The sequence below is a fragment of the Podarcis filfolensis genome (genome assembly GCF_964270895.1).
Source record: "Podarcis filfolensis genome assembly, chromosome: 1".
NCBI lineage: Eukaryota > Metazoa > Chordata > Lepidosauria > Squamata > Lacertidae > Podarcis > Podarcis filfolensis.
Genome location: NC_139604.1, coordinates 17,108,140 through 17,134,521, shown reverse-complemented (window position 1 = coordinate 17,134,521; position 26,382 = coordinate 17,108,140). Strand labels below are relative to the sequence as shown.

The 26,382-nt window shown below is 41.7% G+C and overlaps 1 protein-coding gene and 1 long non-coding RNA gene across 2 annotated transcripts in view; one reads left to right on the top strand and one right to left on the bottom strand.

Annotated features, from left to right (window-relative positions):
* LOC310743394 overlaps window positions 1-16,995 on the top strand; it is a 66,728-nt gene extending 49,733 nt beyond the window's left edge. The window contains exons 4-5 of the long non-coding RNA XR_014538991.1: window positions 10,964-11,038; window positions 16,525-16,995. This is a non-coding gene — a long non-coding RNA (uncharacterized lncRNA). The remainder of the gene's footprint in view (window positions 1-10,963; window positions 11,039-16,524) is intronic.
* Window positions 16,996-20,965: 3,970 nt separating this feature from the next.
* The window catches only part of HIBCH (3-hydroxyisobutyryl-CoA hydrolase), a 59,936-nt gene continuing 54,519 nt past the window's right edge, over window positions 20,966-26,382 (bottom strand). The window contains exons 13-14 of the mRNA XM_083571497.1: window positions 24,771-24,804; window positions 20,966-21,763 (exon numbers count right to left, since the gene is read on the bottom strand). Coding sequence (XP_083427623.1) covers window positions 21,648-21,763; window positions 24,771-24,804 — 150 coding nt within the window. The 3' untranslated portion in view covers window positions 20,966-21,647. The remainder of the gene's footprint in view (window positions 21,764-24,770; window positions 24,805-26,382) is intronic.

Sequence of the window (26,382 nt, the reverse complement as noted above, 5' to 3'; positions counted from 1 at the left end):
TTTATCAATAATATGTTTGCTTCTATATTATTAAGAGTGTTGAAACAGATCTCATATATTCAATTGCTTTACTTCTAAGTCCAAACACCGATTTTACTTTTCTGGATTCCATGATCACTGCAGATGGTGACAGCAGTCATGAAATTAGAAGACGCCTGCTTCTTGGGAGAAAAGCAATGGCAAACCTAGACAGCATCTTAAAAAGCAGAGACATCACCTTGCCAGGGCCAATGTAGCTTGTTCCTCCCTCAACTGCCTGCATGGGCAAACAGGTCCTTTAAACTTCATTGAGGTCTGGCCCTCATACTAGTTCACACAGGCCTATCAACCAGTTGATTCCTGATTTTTTTAAAACAGCTGTGAGTCTGATTTCTTGACTATTTATGTTCCTAGTTTCTGATTTCTCAGTCATAAATCACTTTGATCCTCTTTGGAGTATTTTAATGGCCTCTGCACAGTTAATCCCTTTGCTGTTTGGCAGATAACATGCCATATACTCTCTTTAACCTAAAACAATTCTGTAAATTGCACACAAAATATGGTTAAAATACTGCAAAATGAGTAATTAAAATGCTACAGGATCTGTCTCAAGCTTTGATTGCAGTTATACTTTTTAATGCTTTTTGTTTATAATAAATTGAAGTGTGCATGCAAGGATTTGCATTGTAGTTCTAGGATGGTATCCAAGGCAAGGGGCAGAGTCTATATGCTTGTTAGTAATCTGCTACTAGCAAATGAGATCCCCACGATACCTGTGAGGAAAGCACTGCAGCTCTGTGCTTGAAGCAGAAGATTCAGCTTTCTCCTTGTATAAATGGATTACTGGGTAAAACATCCAATCTGCCATTCACAACATTTGGCTGAGATCCTTCCTTTACAAATAGACCTGTTTCAGAGGGAAACATTACCCTGCCTCTTCAATGGAAGTGACATTGCAAAGTACTGTGTTGCAATTAGATATTTGTGCAGGGAATTGCTCCAGCTTGCTGCTTCACATAAACAGAACAAATGGGCAGTGTGTCTTGTAATGTCCATTTGTATTTAATGCAGTAATTACTTACTTGTAACAATGGAAGTGGGAGTCTAATAATTAATACCAATGACAACCAGATTGCTATTCCTGTTACTTTCTGGTATGTCCTGAGACACAACCTAGGTAAAACAGCTGGTGCATATATGCTGTGCCTTACAGTCATGTTTGTTCAGGTCTCATACTATTATTTCTTAAGAAAAACAGAAAAGACTGCTGTAAGGAACAGACAACAGCAAGCTCCAGTTGAAAAGCAACCATAAAAGAGTTATTAAATTTAATGTTTAATGCTGATCAGCATCAAGTATTTGGCACCTTCCAGTAAATGATATGCCATAAACATTAGTGATAATTGATCTTATAAATTTGTAATGTTGCAGCATAGCTATTGCAATTTATACTTCAATTCCTAAACTCTGCTTCCCAAGTTCCTGAAATGCAAGCACCAAGCAAATCAATACACCATGTGATATCTGTAGTAGTTATTGGGGGGGGGGACGGACACCACTGTAAATCTCAGTTTTATTCTTCACCTTAACTAACATTTTTATATAGCAAAATCAATCATCACTTGGACCTTGTGAGTTAAATTACCCTTGAAGGACTACTGCTGCTTTAGGCTTGTTTCTTTTAAACAACTTGAATGCTTTCTGCATCATCCATTTGTAGGCATACATTGCATCTAACCAATTTTTAAGTGAGAAGAATTGGCTGCTCCAAAATAACTGGGTCTAGAGATCAATTATGTGCCCCTAGGTTTGTCGCTACTATGTAAGAGACAATTACTGTCTGTATCTCATTAAAATGGTTCTAAATTAGGGCACTACTGAATAACTTAAACACAATATGCCAACAGTGAACCAAACTTGTTTTGTATCGCCACAGTGCTAACATGAAATGGTGTTCAAAGAGAATATTGGATTTTTAAAAAGAGTAAATGTCTTTTAAGGCCCAGCTAGGCAAGTTTGGCCATATATGTTTGCTGCTGTTATTTTTAACAATTAGCTAGTACAGGGAACACAAGGTGGATAATAACTGGGATTTGTGCAGTGGTGCTGGTGCCCACCAGAACTGGTAGCCAATGAGCAGTAAGGGGGGGTCTGGCCAAGTTGTTCTAGTTTTATCCCCATCCTCCCTTGTAAAGCTACTGTGGACATGCAAGCATTATGATTTGACAAATAGCTAAACTGAAAAGTGTCTTGCTTTGGTTAAGAAGGGATCCCAATTCTAATGTGGGTTGATGGTAAAGAAGCTGTACATTAAATGAAAGTAAGCCCCACTGGCTTCCATGGGGATTGCTCCCTAAGACGTGATTGCAGCCTGAACTGGTTAATATTAAAGGTGCTAGCAAGAGAATCCATGAGTTTCCAGACTTATAGGAAGAGATTATACCCCTCCCTCAGTTTATTCACTTCTACATCTATTTTCCAGAATGAGGAATAAGGTGAAGGGATATTAAGTGGACCTGAAAGACCAAAGTTAAAATCAGCCACAACCTCATTGTCTGACTTTGGGCCCAATTGCTGTCTCTTTGCCTAACCTCCATCACAGGATTAAGATGGAGAAAATGGCACCTTGAGCTCCCTAGAGGAAGTACAAATGCAATATTGCTATATAAGGAACAAACGAAATCTGAGTCTCTCCAGCCAGCCAGTCCCCAATTTTGAACTGGAGAAGGGTTTGGAATCATGAAAAAAGCCTAACCTAAAAATAAATTTAAAAATCAGGGACACAATCAGGATCCTCAGGCCTACAAACATTGGACTTTACATGTAGGTCTTCATCAAATCCAGTGTGAGACTGTCTGCTAGGACAAGCTTGCCTGGGTGGGGTGTGCAGGCAGGTGCAAACTTTGATTCCATACTACATACATATAGGCTCTGCACACCGCATTCTTATCAGAACCAGCATGGAGCTCACTCCTTATTGAGATCAGGCTGTCTCCTGCACTATTTCTGGATCCTTCTGGAATTGCTTTAATTTCATTGATGACTGTTATTGCTGCATTGTATTTTATGTTACTTTGGATTGTAATTTTAATACTTATTTTTAAAGATTTTATTTCTGTGAGCCAGCTTAGACTACAGCTGAGGAAGGCTGGGGTAAAAGGAGTTAATTAGTAGTAGTAGTAGTAGTAGTAGTAGTAGTAGTAGTAGTAGTAGTAAAGCCAACAGATATAAATATATAATTGAACTAGATTGCAACTAACTACAGGTGAAATGTTGCACACTGTCTACCCCCCACACAGAGAAATGGAATGTTAGCTTTCAAAATATATCTCTGGAAAGTGTGACCACTCTTCTCTAATTTTATTTGCCTTTCTCTGACAAACCTCTTGCTAACAAATTGATTTTTTTAAACAACAGCAACAACCGGGCTCCTCCTTGAATTGTCAGTTTCATTAGAGGAAGCTTCTTAGCTCGACCTCCAGGTGTCGCCGCAGTGCTGTGTGATTGGCGGGATTTGGCGACTGGGCGGTTAATCGTGCAGGTCAAGCGCAATAAGGGGCGGATGAATTGCACGGAGGTGGTTGGGGTTTTCTGAACAACCGGCAGTTTCAATTGCTGATCTGACTAGTCTATAGGATCTATTAAAATCTGTTGCATTGGAGTGAGCCCGAACTTGGGCCCGCAGTATACTTGTAAAAGATGCATTCCCTTGTCTCCAGGCAAGCGGCGTTTGGAGCTGCAGCAACAGCCTCGAAGACGAGAGTGAGTAGCCTAAGCAGAAGGACGCCCTGTCCTCCAAATCCCTGCTCTTTTCCATAAGCTATCCACTACGGGAGGGGCTGCTGCTGCCGCTGCCCTTTCGGGAATGTGGGTGATTGGCAAAGCAGAGTTGGAGGATTGCATTCTTTCAGCCCAGCTCCGCAGCATGCGTGCATCTCCCCGGGAAGCAATCTCTCTGCCGAGCAACGTGAGTGACACCGAGGAGGAAGGGAGTTGGGCGGGGAGGAGAGGAGAGGAGAGGGCGCTGCCCCCAAAATAAGGCTGTAAGGCGTTCCTGGGCCACCAGGGGGTGAAGAGTGATCTGCGCGGTTTGATCGGGTACAGCTGACGTGTTTTCTGCATAGATATTGCCCATCACGATAAAAGTATCCGGGAAGCTGTTTGCGTTCACAGGGTTGCCCCAGCCCCACCCATGGTGCTTAATTTCTAATCCACTCCATTCCTCCCCCTCCCCCCACCAAGTAGTTGAAAGGGAACAAACCACCTACTTCCCTTAGCTTCTCTGAAGCCAACAAAACTAAGGCGGGGTAAGTGGTTTCAGTAAGAATGGCAACCCTCCGTTGCAAAAGGTGGGCTTTGGAGTCGTCTGCAGGCTGGAAGTAATGGCTTAGTGACTTGTGCAGCCCTGTGTTTTCGGGAGGAGCCGGTGGGGCTAGCCATCCTTCAGTCTCTGCTAGATAGATGCAAAACACCCTACGTCAAAGGGCTTTGATGCCTGTTAAGCTGTCCATCAGGCTTAGGACTGGAGGCTCCAGCCGTGCAGTTCCTCGCCCGCTTTTTCTGTGCTGCGGTGAAAAGCAGACATCTGGTACTGGGCTGGCTGAGCCTGACACTTGTTTCTTGTCACCAGTTTATTGGTGGGGCTTCATTGATTCCACCTGTCACCACTCCCTTTTAAAAAAAATAGCGACGGAATTAGGAAAGGAAGAATTCATGAAGGGAAAGCCAGCAAAATGTGACGCTGGCTAAGCAAACGTGGCTAAAGGCGGACTGGGGGCACTACAAAATCCCAAATCAGTAGCTTGCAAGTGCAACCACTCCCCAAGCTGTGTAACCAAGGATAGGCAGGTAGTCCAGCTAGAAAGTTTTGTGCTTTTCTTAGAAGCTTAAATTCTTCCTTTAAAAGTGGTTCAAATTGTAGTGGCAAGTTGTATCATTTCTTGCTTGTTTCTAGGGTGGGAAAATGAAGTACACCTGTAACAACTTGTGTGAGAAGTCTCACTAAATTTAATAAATTGTGCATAGGACTAGGTTGATTGGTGACCCATTCCAGCTTCATATTAATTTCTGATTAAATAATTGGCCGCTTTACACTTGTGCAACTAGAAGTTCTGGAGGTTGCACAGGTGTTGCTGAGGCATATGTGAATATGCAGAAAATACACAGATAAGGGCAGAGTCTTTCAGCTGCTTGATTTGAAGTCACTTGGAAACCAAGGACAAGTGCGTCTTACACAGAGCTGTGTTTGAAATTATCATCAGAGACTATGTGATATGCCACTGTGAGACCAGGATACTGGACTTGATAGGTTTTTAGCTTCTTAAGTTCATGTAAACATTTTCCTTGGACACAGTTGCTTATGGGCACATTGAAATGGAACAGGATAGTTTGGTTAAAAATGGGAGGCATTGCCAGATTTAGGGCATTGTGGGTGGTTCCTTGCACAGGGCACCAAGCTGAGGGGAAGCAAAATAATAATTGTGAAAATAATAGCAGTAAATTGTGAAAATAACAGTAAAGTGGCGGGATTAGGTTGCTGTTTGTGTTAAGCCTGGCTAGTATTTAGTTAGCTGTGGAGCACCTGTCTAAATGTTAGTGCTTTTAGTACACTGCTCTAAGGGCCAAGAAAATGTGTAAGGAGAAGCTGAGAGCTTATTGATCAGTTTCAAAAAATACAAATGCCAATGCTCTTGCCTTGGAAATCAATGGGTTGAAGAGTCTGGGAAGCTTGTTCAGTCTGTTAAGTCAGTAGACCAGTCCAGTTACCTAACATAGGCTGTTTCAGCCGAATAGCGCAGTATTGTCAACACACTAGGAAGATACTGGCATTAGTGGCAACTCTTGGGCAGTTTGTTTGTTTGTTTGTTGTTATATTTTCTTGGTTTACAAAAGTACATTCATTGTCTCTTTTTTCAGGTTGTAAAGTCTTTTCTATGTATCAGTTACATATGATGCGAGACATTAGTGTTCTATACAGAATAAGGTTGGGGCACTGTTATGCAGAATTGAGAGAATAAAAAGCACTAAACCTGAGGGTTTATCATGGGCATCTTTGCCTTTGTAGGTGAATAATTCCTGAATCAATCCCTGAGACAGGATAAAGCAGAGTCTTCTTGTACTGAAATGTTCATTTCACTTCTCAGGTGTGAGATGTCAATGTTGAACTGACTGGAAGCTGGGTTGCCATCAGTTGAGTGGAAAAGTACCAAGAAAGTTTAGCATGGCTACTGTTGATTTCAAAGGGGTCATTTTATTTTAAAAAGAAAATGATGGATTTAGTTACAAGGAAGTGGAAAGGGGAGAGTCAACTTCCTCCATGAGTGAAAGGTTATTGAAGGTTATTTAAATAGCTTAGCTAGAATGTATATCAAAGAGCAGGAAAAGTACCTATAAATCCAAGGGGATGCCAGCATGGTTAAGAAGTAGATTAAAAGAAGCTATAAGCAGCAAGGTTGTCTTCAGAAATAGAATTCTTGTCCAAATGAGAAGAAAGAGTCCAAGATCTGGCACAACATATGCAAGATAGCAAGACGCTGCAAGTGAAAAAAGAATTTGAAGAGTATATGGCTAAAAATATCAAATCAGCGATACAGATCTCTTTAATTGTATCAGAAATAGGAAACCAGCTAGAGAGGCAATTAAACATGAGAAGATAAAATGAGTGGTAAAGGGGGATGTGGAGACTGCAGAGAAGCTGAATCAAAATCTTGGCAACTCTTTACTGTAGAAAATGTAGGACATAGATGTGCTTGGATCTGGGGGTTTTTTGTTTGTTTGTTTTGTTTTAAGATGGATGCCTAAAAGATGAGTCCAAGAGATGAGAAAAAGTTTTAGAGTTCACTGATAAATTATCAAGTCATCTATCTAGATGGAATCTAGGCAAGAATTCTTAAAGAATTCAGATTTAAAATGTATATTGTAACAAAAATAAGCAGCCTGTCCCTAAGGATTTGGATTGAAGAATTGGAAAATACATGATGTAAAACCAGTAATAATTGTTAAAGAGATTAGGTGTATGGGATGACAGGCCAGTTAGTTTAATCTCTGTTCCAGGGAAATTGGTGGAAAGCATTATTAAGTACAGGATTATTAAAGTAAAAAGTCTTGCTGAGGAGAAAATTCCTTGCTCCTGCAAAAGGAAGTTCTGCATTTCCATCCTTTTATATGTCTTTGGTGGCATCAACATGTATATAGGTGTGGCCCAATAGAAACGGTATAGTTCCAGTTTTCTTTTTAATGAAAGACTTCTCTCCCCAAAGGCTCCTTACCAATTATTGGAAATGAGAATGTCAGGGGCTCGGGAGCAGGAGCACAGGGGAGAGAGGAAATGGAGAGCGAAGGGGAAGAATCCGAGGGCAGCGTAGGGGAGTATGACAGTGACCCGAGAGATTCCATGAGCTTCTCCAGCGAATCAGAAGATTCCCAGAAGGGGGCGTCGATGGTCAGGGCAAGGGGGGTCCCAGGGGGGACGCACCAGAAACAAGGAGCCAGCGGGGAACCCCAAGGCAGCAGCGGGGGATCAGGACCAGTTTCCCCACCAGAGCGTAGTGGGGGGGAAGAGTCACAGGTGTCAGGACCAGCGTCTCCTCCAGCGGGGAGAGAAGACGAGTCAGGGCTGACCACGCCTCCATCGGAGAGTGGGGGAACGGAGGGGAGGTCAGTTGCAGCTAGCCTCCCCGAAGGGGGAAGCAGTGACAGCAGCAGTGAAACGGTCAGGAGGAAAGTTGCTGGCTGGGCGCGCGCGCCAAGTTCAAATGTACAGGCGCGGGGGACAGCAGGAGACCCGGATTGGGAACCAGCTCCTAAAGCCCGCCGGAGGGAGGGGGAAGGCTCAGGGGATTCAGCGTCAGAAGAGTCTAGAAAGGGCGAGACCCCGACGGACAGGCGGAACCAGAGGCGGAAAGAACAGAGGAAGAGGTGGAGCAAGGCTAGAGTCTTAAACTGGTGTCTGGGGGGAGGAGATTCAGACGGAGCATCAGCGATCTAGATTTTGAGACGTAGAGCTGCACGCTGTGGCTCTGGAAGTGAAACTGAACTTCAATAAAGACTTTCATACTTAACAACGAAGCGGCGTTGGTCCTTTGTGAGCTGGGACCTCGGGCAGCTCTGACAGAGAATTATTATGGGTTGGTAGCAGCTTCAACAGCAAGAGAGTGGGAATGATTTTCATAATCTAGAGGAATAGGAAGTGGGGTCCTTCCTATTCGATGCTTTTTTACTTAATAATAAATGATCTGGATTTAGAGGTGAGCCTTTAGGTAACCAAATCACTCAGGGTGTTGAAAACCAAAGCAAACTGCAAAGACCTTCTAAAGGATTTCTTCAAACTAAGTGAATGGGTAACAAAATGGCAAAGGCAGCTCAGTGTGTCTAATTAAGCCAAACTTCTTAATGTCATATATACAATGATGGCTTCTGAGCTGCTAGTGACTAAGTAGGGGAAACACACTAGGATAGTGGTAGGTAACTTAAAGCACCAACCCAATGTGTGGTAGCTGTGAAAAATGTAAAATCCATGTGAGGAATTATGAGTGATCAAGTTCATAGTGCCCTAATACAAATCCATGGTGCAGCCATACTTGGAATAATGTGTGCAGCTCTGGTTTCCCCACTTCATAAAGAATATTGTAGATTAGTGAAAGGCATAGAATACTACAGTCAAAATAAACACTTGCCCTGTGGCAAAAGTCTACAAGCTTTAGAACTTTTTAGTTTAGAAAAGTAACTAAAGGGGGACATGATAGATACTGGCAGCATTATGCATGGTGTAGCGAAAGTAGGCAGAGCAATGTTTTTCCCCTCTCCCATAATATCAGAACACAGGTTAATCAAATGTTATTGATAGCCAGGAAATTCAGGACATAAGAAGGAAGTACTTCTTCACACAGCCCATAATTAATTTTATGGAATTTGCTTTCACATGATATGGTGATGACACAAAACTTAGATGAATTTAAAAGGGGATTAGACAAATTCATCAAAGATAAATCTATCAGTGACTATCAGTCATGAACTCTGTATGGATCTTCCAAGTTCAGAAGCGGTATGGAAGTGAATGCCAGTTGCAGGGGGAGGGGTGTAGAGTGGACAGTTACTTTCAGTTATTGATTGTGGGAAACAGAATGCTTGACTTGGTGAATCTTTGGCCTGATGTGGCACGGCTGCTTCTATCTTCCCAAGATTGTGCAGTATGTTTGGAGTATCTCTGATATGAAAATAGTTGCTAAATCCATGTAGATTGCAGATTAGAGAGAGATTGTGCAAGCCAACAGAAAGTAAAGTTGGTTTAGAAGCCAAGGCCATGGAATTTAGTACAGACTTTCCTGTTCAAAGTACAATAAACTTCACTGTTTTGCACTTTACAGAGTACTAAAGAATAGAATAGTTTGGCAAAATAAAATACCGTATACTGCTTTATAAAAGTATACAGAAATATTTACATACTACGACTACTCTAAAAATGCTGTTGATAACCACACAATTTGGAAACGTTAATACCAAGTGGAAATATCGGGGCCAAGAATGAAATAATACTTTTCACACCAAAGATGTGAACACATTTTCCACTATCACACATTTCCAAATGCTGTCTTCTGCCTCTTATAAGCTCTACTCATTTTCTTGTCGATAGCTCATCATCCATAGTTTCTCAAATGGGTTGTGTTCATTAAGTCAGTGCTTTTCAACCAGTGTGCCGTGGCACCCTGGAGTGTCTTGAATGATGGTCAGGGATGCTGCGGGCAACACTGGCCTCTGTCCCTCTTTCTTTCCCTCCTTCCTCTGATACCCTTTCACGCCTCTGCCTACCAAAGGCTTGCACAGCTGTTTATTGCAACAGCCCTGGCTATAAGCTCCACAAGCGAATTTTGCCTTTAGGAGGCACCTCTCTTTGGGGCGGTGGGGCTCAGAGACTGCCCAGAGGACTCCCAAGGAGAGGGGAGGAGGTTGAGGGAACACTACACAAGGGTGGGTGTTCGGGAAAGGGTGAGAGGCTGGTAGCTCTGCAGGCAAGGGGTGACATAACTGGGCTCCTGAGCCCCACAGAGGTGCTTCAGAAAGAAGGTAGTTGATTAAGGGAGCTGTGGACTCAAAAAGGCTTAAAACCTCTGCATTAAGTGATTGTGACCATTTCTTACTATTGTTTAATATGGCAATAGATCTAGTTCTCCTTACTACTCTAAAATAGCTATAATCTCAACACATGACAGGTTTTCTATCTGGATAGGTGGTGATGGTAGGTGTGTGCTAAAATCAAAATGCATCTTCCCACCACTTAAAACACTGTCACATGTAACTTCTAGATATTCTGAGAAGATGCAGTTCTATTTAAAAGGCAACCCGAACATCCTTCCTAAAACTGTATTTTACCAGAGAAACACACAGAAGATTTAGAGACTAGCTCCGGGACAGTAAGGTAGAATGTTACCATAGATTTGTCATTGGACATATGATGCTGTATGTAAATATGCAAGCTACCGTTTTAATGCTGAAAGATTAAAAAAAGCTAGCATACTGATAAAAGCATTTCTGTAGCATAGTTCAAGGCAAACCTCATAAATTCTTGGTGTACACTGTACATGGGAAAAATATGTCTATTGTAGGCATAATCTTAAAAGATAACAGTGGTGTTATTTTCTAAAATGCAATAGTACAATTATACTATAAGGTGCAAGCATGGTGAGATAGAATCAAAGGCTTAGTAATTAATACACTGATGTGCTTTGGCTCTTCTGGACTGTACTGTACTTTAAAAGCAAAACACATTTCTGGTTAAAATGCTTGCCAAATTAAAACTGCAATCACAAACATACATTCCAAGAAGTAAATCCCATTTAACTTGGTGGGACTTGCATCTGAATAAACATGAATAGAGTTGACCTGTCAGAACTGTTAGGGCAAAGAGGTAAGGAGTTGTGGTAGGGCAGCTTTGTTCATTTGAGGCTGCTTAGTTTTAACAAGAACAAATTCTCTATTTGTTACACAGGAACCTAGACTGCGAGTTGTGCCTCTTATTCTGTGGATCATTTGGAGAAATACACTCAAAGCAAGATACTAATTGGTAAGTGGCCTCCATAAACGCTTAAGGAAAAGGTTGTAGCTAGATTTTTCCTTTTCAAAAGAGGTATTTGGCACATCTAACTGTAGTCTTAGGACAGAGTATTCTGGCAAAGACAAGGCCTTGTTTAGGAGCTGTAAATCATAATGAGAGAAATGTTTCATGCCCAGCTGGTCAATTAGGCTTCAGTATGCTTAATTTAATGAAGTGAAATAAGCAGGGGTAGAAAAACTGTATGGCACAGAATGTAGAACATAGCAGCCTGAACAGAATGTTCAGATTCTTGGCTTTTGTCATTTTAGACTGCATGTTGCTTCCAGTCACATAGTTGTATAGAAAGAATGTGGAAATGTGAGACAACCGTTGCTCAAAACATGAGCCAAATTCAAGCCTACACCCCATGGAATCAGTAAAAGATTTTATCTGCAATCCTATACAAACACTTACCTGGGAGCAAGGCCTTTCGAATCCATAGGATTTATTGAGTAGATGTAACTGAAATTTGTGATGACATAGTTCTACTAACCTAAAGCTAAGGAATTACTGGCCATACTTCCACAATTGTAGCCTGCTCTTGAATGCCTATTGCCCTCTCTTCAGTAGTTCCTGTATCAGTTTGGGTTCCCCTCCCCCTTCAAAGTCCTCAAAAAGAAGGACCTAGTCCAGCATCCTGTTCTCACAGTGGCCAAATGCCCATGGGAACCCTGCAGGCAGAACCTCATCTGCATTTCCCAGCAACTGTTATTTGTATTGCCTCCATCAGTGGGAGCAGTACACAGCCTTTGTGTCTAGCAGCCATTAATACTCTTCTCCATGAATTTCTCCAATCCTCCTGAAGGCATTCAAGTTGGTGGCCATCATCACTACATCTTGTGGGACCAAATTCCGTTGTTGCAGGGTGGGGGAAAAGTGCTTTGTTTTGTCTGTCCTGAATCATCCAGTACTCAGCTTCATTGTTTTTGTATTATGTGAGGGAGGAAAACCTCCCTGTCCACTTTCTCCACACTCTGTACAACCTTGTACACCTTTATCAGGTTCCCCTTTACTCACACTATTTCTAAACTAAAACGCCCCTAATGTTGTAACCTTTTCTCGTAGGGAAGTTGCTTTTCCCCCTTGATCATTCCATTTGCCCTTTCCTGAACTTTTCCCAGCTCTACAAATTTCTTTTTCAGGTGAGGTGATTAGTACTATACACAGTATTCCAAGTGCGCTTGCACCCTAGTTTGTGTAGTGGCATTATAACATTGGGAGTTTTATTGCTCAATCTCCTTCTGCATGATCCACCATGTGGAATTCACCTTTGTCTGCAGTTGCCACATACTGAATTGACATCTTCATTGAGCTATCCACTATGATGCCAATGTCTCATTCCTGGTCAGTCACTGACAGTTAAGACCCAATTAGCTCATATGTGAAATTAGGATCTCCCCCCCTTCTAAAAAACATGCATCTCTTAACATTTGCTTTCACTGAATTGCATGTGCCATTTTACTGTCCATTTACTCAGTTTGGACAGATACTTTTGGAGCTCCTGTCTTTTTTTTTGCTTTAACCATCCTGAACAATTTGGCATCAGCAAACTTGGCCAACTCATTGCTCACCTCTAACTCTAGCTCATATATGAACGAGTTAAAAAGCATAGATCCCAATAACAATCCGTGGAGGGACTCTACTTTCTATATGCTTCCACAGAGGACTTTCTGTTTTCTGTTCCTTGTTAATGATCCATTAGAGGGTCTCTTCCCTTACCCCTTCGTCTGCTAAGTCTACCCAGGAGTCTTTGGCATGGGATATTCTCAACAGCTTTTTAGAAGTTTTAAGTACACAATGTACACCAGGAATTAAAGTTCTAAATATCCTCCTTTCATGTGCAATCTTGAAGTTTGTAACAGCAAACCAGTGTTTGTGGATTACATCAGTATCAGGCCATTGTGTGAAGCATTATAATTTGAGTCAAGTTGTGGAGAAGTGGTGTATTTGCAGAATACCAATCATAGGATTTTATCTGATATACTTTTGAGTTCTTGGTGGCCTTAGTACAAAATCCCAAAATCTAACTGGCCTTTTTTAGTATATAGTACAGATGCAGTTTTTGGAGGTTAGTACTTGGGAGTAGAGGGACACGGGTGGCGCTGTGGGTTAAACCACAGAGCCTAGGACTTGCCGATCAGAAGTCGGCGGTTCGAGTCCCCGCAACGGGGTGAGCTCCCGTTGCTCGGTCCCTGCTCCTGCCAACCTAGCAGTTCGAAAGCACCTCAAAGTGCAAGTAGATAAATAGGTACCGCTCCGGCGGGAAGGTAAATGGCATTTCCGTGCGCTGCTCTGGTTCGCCAGAAGCGGCTTAGTCATGCTGGCCACATGACCCGGAAGCTGTATGCCAGCTCCCTCGGCCAGTAAAGCGAGATGAGCGCCGCAACCCTATGTTAATTTACTAATCCTGGAGTTGCTGTATGATAAGTAGAAGGTGCACTGATTAGCCACTCTGCTTTAGGAGGCTGAAGACATGTCAGAAAATATTGAACATGGACTGACAGTTTGATTGACAACTTAGTGCTGCAAATTCCCTTGTTATCTGTTAAATGCACCTGGACTTAAATTGGCTAAGACTGTATTTTTCTATGCCACAGAAAAGTATCTATTATAAACTATATATAAGATTCATTCATGTTTAAAAACCTATGCATCCATCAACACTATAGGTCCTGAGAGCATGACTGGTGCACAAGCAGTACATGCATTAGGAGTTTTGCACATGGTAAAGGGCTTTTAAACATTACCCTATATGATCAGGACAGTGATAGACTTTCCTACAGCTTGCATATGGAGTCAGTTTTTTTTAGCCAAATTTTAGTACAGGATTTCCCAAACTTGGGTCTACACTTGTTTTTGGGACTACAACTTCCATCATCCAGAGGTCAGGAGTGGTGGGGATTGTAGTCCAAACCCAGCTGGAGACCCAGGTTTTGGGAAACCCTGCCTTAATACATTAGTTGGACTACAATTCCCATCAGCCCCAGCTAGCATAACCAGTGTCAAGGATATTCGGAATTTTAGTACAAGTGTAGTTTCTGGAGGGCCATAGGTTTGCCACGCCTGCCTTAGTTCATCAGCTTTGTATGCTGAGGATCATGGCTGGGAATGTCTCACGTTCGAAACCCTGGAGAACCATTGCCACTCAGATGGACAAATGGTCTGACTTGTCATAAGACAGCTTTCAATGTTCTGTAGTGCTGAATATGTAAAGGACAGTTTTTCTTCAGGTGCAGTTTCTGTCCAAGAAATTCCTTTAATGCCTACCATGAAATACTTCTGAACTGGGATATTTCATTAACAATTACCTGACAAAGTTGAGGTGATCATTGTCTTTTAATGGATGTCCATCTTTTCTTCATCTCTACTTTGCTGCTCTCATTCTCTGGGACATATATGACAATAGCTGCTTGTATCTAGTTAACTGTTAGAGCCTGCTGTTGAGCTTTCTGGTCTGAGTATTGTACTGTGTGTTTAAAATACTAGGTGTTAGCTTTTAAAATTCTGGCTATAGTTGTGGAACAGGTGTGTGTGCCAGACAGTGGAAGCAAGAGATGAGTGGAAACCTGTAGGTACACAGATGGTAACTTTATTAGGCCAAATGCATTTAAGACAATCTTCTTCAGGAACTCTATGCAATATAAATGGTTGGGGATTTTTTGTTATTTTAACTGCATAGTGCCCCTGAAAAAGTTCCTAATTCAAAATGCATTGATCCTAATAAAGTACATACCTATGAATGAAGAAGCCTGTTTCACCCACAATTGGTGCTTTCATACCTTTCCTTTCTTGCCAGAAACTGCAGCCAGTTCTTAAAATTCATATGCAAGTTCATTAGCAACACAAACTTATTATTAAATTTCTATACCATCTTTCATCCAAGGATCACATGGCAGTTCACAATTTAAAAATGCAAAAATAACTAACATAGTAACAAACAAAAACCCCTCCCCCCCACAGTTTAAAAGGCCATAGATTATTTAATTAGCCAAAGGCCTGGGATAACTTGGTTAGATACAATCCTTTAAACCAGGGGTGGGGATCTGATTGTGCTCACTACTCTTACTTTGCAGCCCTGACTTTAATTTGATTTCAAGTCAGAGCTCCAAAGATCCCTGCCAAAAGCAGGTTTTGCAGTCAGCACGCAATTTAAATCTATGGCTGAGTGCAAGTTCCATTTGGCAGGGATCCACTCCCAAGAGGATCTGATCCCAGCAGTGCATGCATTGAGTTCAGCATCAAAAGCAAGCTCTGTTTTCCATACCAGTCAATAATAATAATAATAAGGACCTCCCCACCAGGCCAAATTCAAGCCAGAGGTTCCTCATCCCTCCTTTAATAAGAGGTCATTAATAGTCTAGCATTGCCAGAGGTTTGCAAAATCCCAACTCCGTAGTAGTGTTGGACATTGCTGAGCCTTCTGTATTTTCAGGATGCTAGTGGCTGCTAATGGCACTTGCAAGTGCTAGTGTTGTCATCTCCTAGTTGGTTGTCCTGCCTCTTAAGTCTTCTGAGGGAGGAATTCGCTGCTGGGCAGTGTGCTAAATGAAATTCTTTTTTGCTTTACAAGGATAAAAAGTTAGAGGGGCATAAAGACCAGTAAGGTGGCAGCACATATGGCTGTTTCAAACACACTTTAATGTTGAACGCACTCCAAAAGTTGTGCTTGAGAGTAATTTCACGTGGCTTCATAAAGTTTCGGAAAGTACTTGAGATGTTGAGTCTTTCTTTTGTGATTAGTTTCTCCAATACTTGTCTGTCTGCTCTTTCCATCCAACTGCGTTTGTCAAAGTTCTTGTGTAAGTTGTTACCCTGCTGTGTTGTATTTTGGAGGTTCTGAACATGCAGGCTGGCTGCCAAAGTTCCCTGCCCCATTTTTAAAAAGTCCTTCTGGCCATACAGGACAGGGGAGGAGTTTGTGAGCCTGATGCTACTCTTAACCATGAAGGTTTATCCAGGTACCACTAAACTGTCATTAGCATTAATTGTATCCTAAAGCAGTCTAAACCCAGTTAGGCTAAAATTATGCCCGTGGGTGGTATTCCAACACATCCTAAGAATAGAGCCATTTAAATTAATGGGCATTAATTTTAGTGGGCCTACTCTGAGTAGGGCTAGCACTAAATACAATCCTATATTCATATCCAGGACCAGCCTTAGAGGTGTGCTGAGCAACTCGGGCTAAACTTGAAAATAACATTTAGCTAGTGTGGGTAACAGTTATGAAACTAAACTATTTAGCATTTATGTTCTAAATTGGGGAGGGGGTGTTTGGAGAGAGTCCTTTGTTATAAGTGGTTGCCATTTGCCTAAAACCTTTCAAGGCCTAAATAGAAAACAAATTATATTTTTCTTAAACTGTCTAGCAAATCTGTCTTTTAAAAATCCGCTTTTAGAGTAGAACCCAAAAACAAGAACCTATCTAAACCCTACCATGTAAAATGTTTTCTCCACAGATATTGGGAGAGAGACATACTCTGATCTCTGCTTTCAAAAAAAGTGGCATTCTCGAGCCCTCTGAAGGACAGTACTTCAAGGTTGACCGAGCAGCTAAATTGAACTTCCATTTACTGTTATTGTACCATGGGCTGTATTAAATCCAAAAGCCCCTTCCCACACACTATTCTAGATGATGGAAGCCGGGAAGTCAGCGAATATAGTGGAGGTAACGTAGATAAATCTTCCCAATTCCAGACAAAGTCTGGGATGTCGTCTTCAGCAAGCCCTGCAGTGATGGACTTTGCTCACCGTCTCTCCCTAGAGATTCTGGATCAAGCTGTGAAGCAATGGTCAATGATTGAAAGCAAATATAGTGACATCCCCTACATAGAAAGTGACGATTCATGAATTGCAAGGCTTGGCTCCTCTCACTTTGTCAGGCGTCTCTTGTTTTTGGTGCTAGTGCAAATAAAGCGACATTCATACAACAGCAGTTGTGATTTTAAGACACCGGTTGTACAGATGCAGCTAGCCTTGATTCTGGTAATGTAACGCCTTGCCTTTACTATTCAGTTTTTAACAGAACCACACACAGTAGCATCAAATGGTTCATCAACTTGTGTGTAACTCAGTGCTTCAATCAGTTGTGTTCAGTATTGGCGGCAGCACTAAAGGTGCACAAGAACAAATGCATTAAGTGCTCGTGTTTCTGAAATCTCTGGAACAGTGGGTATAGTTGAATTAAGATTGAGCCAGGGTTTAAGAAATAAGGTTATAACTATTAGTTGTGATGGTGAAGTAGGCATGTGAATTGCTAACTCCACCTAAGAGAAAATTGTAAATGTAAGCACTGAATACAGTGTTGCCAAAGTTAAAGAGTTTTAAGTCCCATTTATAGGAGAGTTAGCTAAGTGTTTAACTCTACCAGGGATACAAGTGCTTATACCACCATCAGAGCTGCTTTTTCTAGACATATCTGATCATTTTGATGTACTAGGGCTAGTTGTTTGGAACTTTGTTCAGTTGAGTACACAAATCGTATGTCAGACCAAAGACTTGCTGCTGTAAGGGAGATGAATTAACACTGAATGTTGATGGTTAAGAAACAAATTACACTGACAACAAATAGTGAAAATTCCTGGGTAATGTTGAAAAAGCATTCCAGCCTATTTTTTGGTGGTAAAGTAAACAGCAGGGCCGCATACCTTTAAAAATATCACATTTTAATCTGAATACCCTTTGTCGAGACCACAATATTCCAGTTTAAAACGCTATTTGAGAGAGAAAAAGGGAAATGGAGCAGACAGAATGAAAGGCAGAACTGGAAGAGGTGAGAACTAGGTAAGTTATTTGATGATTTAGTCAAACGATCAACAGTTTTGCTGAAAATGTTTGGGGTATGTCCTCAATATTATTTTCAGATAAGCACAAGACAAATGAAATGCAGGTTACGTCCAAGGCAACATAGGAGTCCCACTCTTTAGTTATGCTGGCAATATGAATTGCTGGTGAAAAGAAATTTAATTATGAATGTAATGAACTTTTACTTGTTCTTGGACCAACCATGGTATGCAATATCATTTCCGAACACTAAATTTCCATTTAGTAAAATTTCAGTACTGAAATGGTGGGGGTGGAGGGGAGGGTGATCTCCAAGCAGTGCTGTCATTCCTTCTGGTGTATCTTATTGTAGTAGAAATAGCAGCCACCTGTGAGACGCCACCTGTCCCAGATGCTGCATTGTTTCTCCTGCCACAGTCCTTTCTTTGGTAGTGCCAAGAGGCATATTGCAAAGATACAATCTTAAGAGCCCTGGAGTAATAGCAGGGGAAGAGCTTGACTTCTCCAGATCTTCAACACCAGGTGAAGTTCTTAATATTTCTAAAAATATTTCATTTCTACGTAAATCAATATCACTAAAGTGGATGCTAACCAAAAATAAAACTGAATGCGACCCCTATTATACTTTATAAAAGATATATTACTGCCAGTGTTCTATCAATGTATCACAAAAGATTTAGCTTCTATTTGATACTGTATAATATGGACATTAGCAATACACTTTATTTGAGCATATTTTTTATTTTAAAATCAGGAAAATGACCAACTAAATATGGCAAAAGCCATGCTTTAAAGCACTATCTACAGCACAACTTTGTAAATCTGGTACTTCTGTAGCACAAGGAAGTGGTAACCTAAACTATAGCTTATTACAATATATTTTTTACAGTATATGTTATGTTTTCTTTCTACCCAAATGACTAATCACTTTCAACTGTGTTTGAATAAAAAAAAATCATACTTTTGTGTATTTATTTGGAAACTGAGTAAGAGCGATAAAAATACATACAACGGCTTGAATGGGTGCACGAGGGAAGAACAGGCATGACACATCAATGTGGAAATACACCGTGATTACATTGCCTGTGTTGTTTTCTCTCATTTTCCAAAAACTTAATTACAAATATCGAGCCTGAAATCTGGTTGAAAAACTTTAAATTTGAACTTAAAACCTGGGTAGCTGCCATTGTGTGGCAATGGAATTTTGCTTTCTAGCACAGAATGGTGGTTTAGCAGAATCCAAATACTAGATGTTTAAGATATAAGGCCAATTGATGTCCCTGGTCCAGTACTGTACCAAAGGCCTCAAATAAGAACCAAGATGGGAGATGGTTCAAGAAGAGAACAAGGCGGCGGCGGTGGCCCTTCCACTTACATGAGGTGTAGAGATGGAAGAACACAAGTTGAGAAATCCTGCCCCCCTCAAATCTTGGTTATAGAACAGTAGACTGGTCTGTATGTGTATTTGCTTCCAATTTATGGAAATCGGGAAATCACAGTTCCTAAATATCTTAAGGGGCAACTGATGAATAATGCGGCTTTGTATTTCCTTTTCGTTATTCCATCCAGTTTCTCATTAACTATTACTAAAAATGTTTCTTTTCAAAAGAGCTTTCTCATTTTCTAACAATTTTTTAGCTATCTTGATTCTTCAGAGAAATAGAAATTCTGAAATTGTGACATTATCATCTATTACCATGGAAACAAGTAGAAGAGTGGCTTGACCTGCCTTACTATAAAAAGCCTATAGAAGGAAGATCGACAGCCAGCTGTGGCATGTAAATGTTCATTAACTAACCACCACAGTAACTAAAATCAATAGAATCTAGTTGCAGGGCAGCCCAAGAAACAGAAGAACTATTTAAATGCCAGCGAAATTTATATCACGGCAGAGCAGGGAATGTGCAGACAGAGTACAGGAAAAAGTCTGTGTCCACACAAAACTTAAATATGCACATTGCAGCTTCCCCAGCCCTCAGGAACTCAGGGCTCACTCTATCTCTAGCCTCTTATTTTCCTCTACAGAACTCAGTGGAAGTTCCTGAGAACTGAACTAGCTGTGTATAGTCCAAAACCTGAAAATGACATACCATTCTCATGTACGGTGGTAAAACTCAATTATGATTTTCCCAAGGGATCCTGGTAGGCAGTCACGAGGCTGGGATGTCTCCTCCCACCAGCTGCACAGGCAGGGACCAAATGGCTGATCCTACATGGGGGTGGAACCTTCTCACCGACGCCTTTTGTTTGGGACAGCTGGGCTTTTCTTACCTTTTAAAAAGTGAAGAAATTCTCCATTGCTGCAACTTTCCAAGCAGACGCTGCGTGGGATGCAGTGAAGTCCAATGCCAGGGCTATGGCAGCAACCATCTTCGCTAGATGTAACATCTGGCTTTGCAACTGGGACATCAATGCCACAGAGCCAGCTTGCTAACTCACAGCAGGTGGACGCTCTTTGAGGAGCTACTGGAGCTGCTAGTGGAGACACATGACAAACAGAAGGCACTCCTGCGCTTTAAGAAGGGTGATCACAATACGATGAGCAACATTCCTCAAGCATCTACAAATCATGCTGGAACCACACACAGCGAGCCACAGCCCCCTCTTCTGCTTGGCCACAGTCCAACTCGGGGTATTCCTCGCCCATGAAATTTCAGAAGGGAACCGAAAAGCAGTTTGCATGATGCCAGGTCTCCGGGCCTCCAGAAGGCAGACTTCTCCACATCTGACAGGTGAGTGATTGATGCCATTTCCTCTGACTACTCGCTGGATTTTTCAGACAGCCAAGAGATAAATTTATCAATACTCATTAGTCCAGGGAGCTAGACAAGCACAGCCACTAACCATCTCTTAGCTATTCAGGTAATGGAGCCAGTGCCGAAATGAGACAGGAACCACAAGGTGTACTTATTATTCTTCCTGGCTAAAAACAAAGAGGGAGATTCGAGCAATCCTTGACCTAAAGTGGCTGAACAAGAGGATGGCCTAAAAAGAATTCAAGATGGAGACCTTTAAGTCAACATTAGAGGCCATTCAATGAGGTGATTGGTTGGTGTTGATAGACCTGTTGGAGACTTGCCTCCATACACCTAGCAACAAAAACACAGGAAGTACATGTTTTCTATCAGATCTTATTTTTATGTACCGTAAATATTCAAGCAGGTTTAATCAATTAAGTCATATATCTAATAGCCCTCCAAAAATACAATCATAGGTTTTCACGTATCTCACATGTACTGTCCATTCAGCGACAAATCAGCTCCTGACTCATCAGGACAAACTAGTTAGCTGTGGCTAAGATATCTTGGTTAGAACACTTTTTGTCCACTTCAAGTCTTTGGATCACAGCTCAACAGCTCATCCATCTGGATTGATTAAGTTTCCATACATTATGATAAAGGTAATTGTGATTATTTTAAATTCTTGTTTCATCTCATAAAATAAAACATATTTTAAAGAAAGGCATATATTTTAAAAAACAACCCAATATGCAGACAACATTTAGTTGATTCAAGGAGATCTGAGTCTTTATATGAAATAATCTTGTTCATTTTACATGGAAAAGTAAAAATGCAAACACACAGGTGATAAAGCTCTAGGATGGATATCTGGCTAACCCCTGGATAGCACTGCCCCAACAATTCCCTCTAGACCAATATTTGACCCCAGTACTTGATACAACAGCGATGAGCATTTCACTCAATGCCAGTTATCCCAAATATGTCAAATTCAAAATTATTCATTTGTTGCTTTAAGTAAAAGCTAGAGCTAAAAGAGGCACAGCATTAGTCCAAATCTTTTATAATTTGAGATCACCGCTTCCAAGAGACTTAAAGCATGAGTCCAAATATTCATCTGTTACTTCTTCCAAAACGGCTGGCTTCCACTTTGGAGACTGATCTTTGTCAATTAGCACTACCAGAGAAAACAAAAATAATAATGTTCTCATTAAGATACCTTCCTTAATATTTGAAACAGGTGTTACCCTTGTGCCAATGAATATTGAGAACAAACTGTTATAGTACATCAGGATGGAACAGGTGGTCTGGGCATTCTCTACAGAGAATGGAGAAGTAACTATTGCTTTAACTCCTATCTCCAGGAATAGAATGGCTGAGAACGAAACAGTCAGCAAAAAAACCCAGCAGCCTGTGATGCAGGCATTGTAACGATGAACTTCTGCCATACAAAGTGTCAGACCAAGTGATCCTAATGGGTTCTCCTTTTCACTCCTAATATCCACATGTTTTGATCATTTTATGTTTGCTTTTCAAAAACTTGCTATGCTTCGTGGGCATTAACCTTCTTTCAAGTCCGTATCTGTGCAAAGGGCCCAAGGATCCTTGCTGATTTATGTTTCAAAAGAAAGTCAAACAAGAGGCCTCTTAGTTATGACACCTGCCACAGGAAAAGCGGGGAGAAGCTTCCCCCAAAATGTAAAATGTCACAAAGCTTATTATGCTTAGCTAGCAAGGAAGACTCGTCTACCCAACACCAAGTAGGAGACCAAACCCTCTTTAAAGTGCACAGCACTCATTACAGGGGGCTGCACTGCTCTTGCCAAAGAATGGGGGAAATGTGACCTTCCGGGTGCTGCTGCTCTCCAAATCCCATCGCAAAGGCTTCCCAGCTCTGCTATATTATTAGATTATAAGACTGCCTGCCTGCCTGCCAATTGCCTGATATCACAGTGATGTCAAGTGACCCGTTTTCCTTTGGCGAGGAATTTGAAATCAAACGGCAAAGGCACGAGGCTTTTCATGTGCCAGTGATCAGCAGTGCCTGCAAACCATGCTTTGGCTGAGTGAGCCGCATCTATACCTGCTCACATCTGCCATATATAACATCAGGTGCAGGGCAGGTAAGTATGGATTGGCCAAAACAGTCTTGCGGGCCAAATGGGGAAGCCTGGCTGGCCGAATTAGGCTCACGGGTTGAAGGTTCATCACTGCTGTATCAATGTATGTTAAAATCAAGTGCCAATAACTTTATTGTGAGGGGAGGGGTTTTACTAGCCAATCTTCCTCGCATGAGCACAGTGTAATAAGGTTAGAAATTGTACTGACCTAGTGACGATTTGAGAGTGAAAGCAGACACTTATAACCCTAGTTTGGTAGCAGTCAACCTTCAGGTCAAAAAGAGCCAAGCTATTCAAATAGAAAATGGATTATCTACAGCTGCTCTGAATGTTTATTTCTCAGTCAGCACTTCACGGGGCTATGCAGATCAGCACGACGAGTAATCTGGTTCTGCCCTCTGTCTGACTCCTAGATGGTTTTAATAACCTGGCACATTAGCAATAAGAATCACAGTTATTGGTATTTCTGTCTGCTTTGAATGAGGACTCCAGCTTCCATCTTGTCACTGCTTGCATTCCCCCCGCCCTCTGTCTTAGTGGCTAATGCAGTAAGTTACATGCTAGTAGCCTGAGAAGTAGAACAACAGCTTTAGAAACACTTTCATTATTAATCCTTTAACACAATACTTGCACATAATTTTTTGCTTTATCCACAGTTGGTAAGCAGATTGATAAACTTAGCAAAACGGAAATTAAAATAAAATTCAAAGTACAGTGTATCCTGTAACTATGTCCCATTTCCTCATTTGTGTTAGGCAATCTCATCATCAATGTATGTTTGCAAAGCAGAGAAACTTATAAACACCCCGCACACCACAAGCAATGCTTCTTTCAAGCCTGGCAGGCTCTCCAGCCCTACATCCACAATTCATCTTGGGGGGAAATCTGAGGCTGAGAAGAGTTAAGGGAGGCTTATTTCAGAAATAGTTAAGAATTAATTAAAACAAATTAATTGGGTCATCTGCTTATTTCTTAGAATGACTGGCCATGTAAAACAATGGCGTAAGCAATTCTGCCTGGAGCACTCAATACCTGTTTTAACATCATTGGTATTGGCATCATTAAAAAGTTAAACCGTATGTCAGGTAGGTAAGGTCACGGAATATTCACATTTCACAACTATTCTAGAGAAATTTCCGACTCAAGACGGCTTACTGCATTTGCTGTGGGACTTGATATTGGTGCAATTTCTGAAAGAACTGCACTAGCAGTTCAATCTCATTTTTAAAATAAGGTCCAAAAGCATTTGACTGATGTTCCTAAACACAGCAATCCAAGTCAACACTCTGGCTGGTATTAGCATTCAAATCTCAGTTGCCGGCCTGCTTCTGCTTCCCATTCTCGTCTGCCTTGCATGAGCAAAGAGGCTATGCAACAAGAGTGCTTCACTGTGCCCTTTCTCCCTCATAGGTGTCTTGAAATATAATAGTTAAGGAACAGCAAAATGCAATTTTGGTGCTACAAATATCGAGTCCTGCTAACTGTTACACCTTTAGTTTTTTCCCAGTGTATGTTCAATCGGGAATGAAGACCTCCAAGTAGTCCCTTGTCACTGGTCTGTGATGCAGTCTTGAGAGTTGTGCTGGCATTCTGACAAGTTTACTAGGAGCCGGGCACCTAACCGAACTAACTGCCATCAGCCTTACGTGCTGCTGGGTTCTAGATTATCTGCGCCAAGCCTGCATGCCTTGGGTTAATCTTTCAGGATGCTTAACTCACAAAACATTGTGTGTGACAGCTGTCGCTAATGATGAAAGGAGAATGTTAAGTGAGAGAGTATGATGGCTGTAGTTCACCACAAAATATAGACTATGATAAGGCAAACTGCTACCCACAAAGCAAGGATTCAGAGAGATACCCAACAGGCCTGGGGATTGCAGGGGTCAGGAAGCAGGTTTTCTAAGTTTTGCAAACATTTTGCAAACCTTCCTACAAAGGGTTTGCAGCACAAGAAGTCAATGTCAAATGGGCTACTACTTGTATACCAACAATACAAAAGCAAAAAAAGAAGCGTGGGGGACGAAAGCTAGGAAGTTGAAATGGCCTCTCTAGCCTTCACTTTACCTGCTCGGACGCCTTCATAGAAGTCATGGCCTCGCTGGAAGAAAAAAAAACTCATAATACAGTAATTCCCTAGCACACTTTGAGATATAAAGTCCTATATTTTGCTCCCATTGCAATTAAAATTCAAATTAAATGTAGTCTAGATAGCATGTGTAAGCCAAATTTCAGCATGGTGTTCATTTATTTAAATTATATCCCACCTTTCTCCCAATGCAGGGCCCAAAGCAGCTCACAGAACCCAAGGTCTGACTGAACAAAAAAGACTTTGCTTGCCAGCAAAAAGAAAAGCAGAGAGGAGGAGAGCCTGGGCTTATGTGGAAGGAAGTTCCACAATCTGGGAGCAGTCACTGAGAAGGCCCTCTCTCGTGTCCTCGCCAAACATGTCTGTGAAAGGCGATGGGATTAAGAGAGCTTCATAGGTCATAACCAGCACTTTGAATTTTGCTGGGAAATGGACAATAGCCAGTGAAGCTATTGTAACTAACAGTGTAACTACTGGTCAGCAATCTGGCTGCAGCATTTGGGGCTCACTGCAGTTTCCAACACTTTCCACAAACAGTGCATTACAGTAATCCAAACAGAATGTAAGTCTCACCACTTCTTTAACATTAAATATAAATATCTGCAGCATCAAAGCTTATTTTAATAAGCGTTTCCTATACCCCAAACATGCCCTTGGTAACTAACTAGTGAAGGAGCGTCTCCACCCCCATCATTCTGCCCAGACACTCGGGTCCTGCGCCAAGGGCCTTCTGGTGGTTCCCTCGCTATGAGAAGCCAAGTTACAGGGAACCAGGCAGAGGGCCTTCTCGGTAGTGGCACCCGCCCTGTGGAACGCCCTCCCACCAGATGTCAAAGAGAAGAACAACTACCAGACTTTTAGAAGACATCTGAAGGCAGCCCTGTTTAGGGAAACTTTTAATGTTTAACAGACCACTGTAATTTAATATTTTGTTGGAAGCTGCCCAGAGTGGCTGGGGAAACCCAGCCAGATGGGCGGGGTATAAATAAATTATTACCACCACCACCACTACTGAATTCTTTCTGGATCTTCTCCTGCTCAAATGCTGACATCTACTTTGGAGAAGGGGCAGAGAGAGAAATGTACCACCGTCTACATTCCCAAGTCTCTTTCCCCCATTTTCTCGAAGAATGTTCTATAGATAAGTCTATCTATCCATTCTGTGCCATGAAAGCGGAATAAATCTGGAATACACATCCTTCCCTGGAAACAAAGCAATGGACTGAAGTGGCACAGACACCATTTGGCATTATGCAGTTTGTCAGAAGATTGTACAGTGGTACCTCGGGTTAAGTACTTAATTCGTTCCGGAGGTCCGTTCTTAACCTGAAACTGTTGTAACCTGAAGCACCACTTTAGCTAATGGGGCCTCCTGCTGCTGCCGCGCCGCCGGAGCACGATTTCTGTTCTCATCCTGAAGCAAAGTTCTTAACCCAAGGTACTATTTCTGGGTTAGCGGAGTCTGTAACCTGAAGCTTCTGTAACCTGAAGCGTATGTAACCCGAGGTACCACTGTACATGTTAGTCATACTCAGAGGAGACTCACTGAAATCCACGGACTTAAGGCCATTGATTTCAATGAGTTTACTC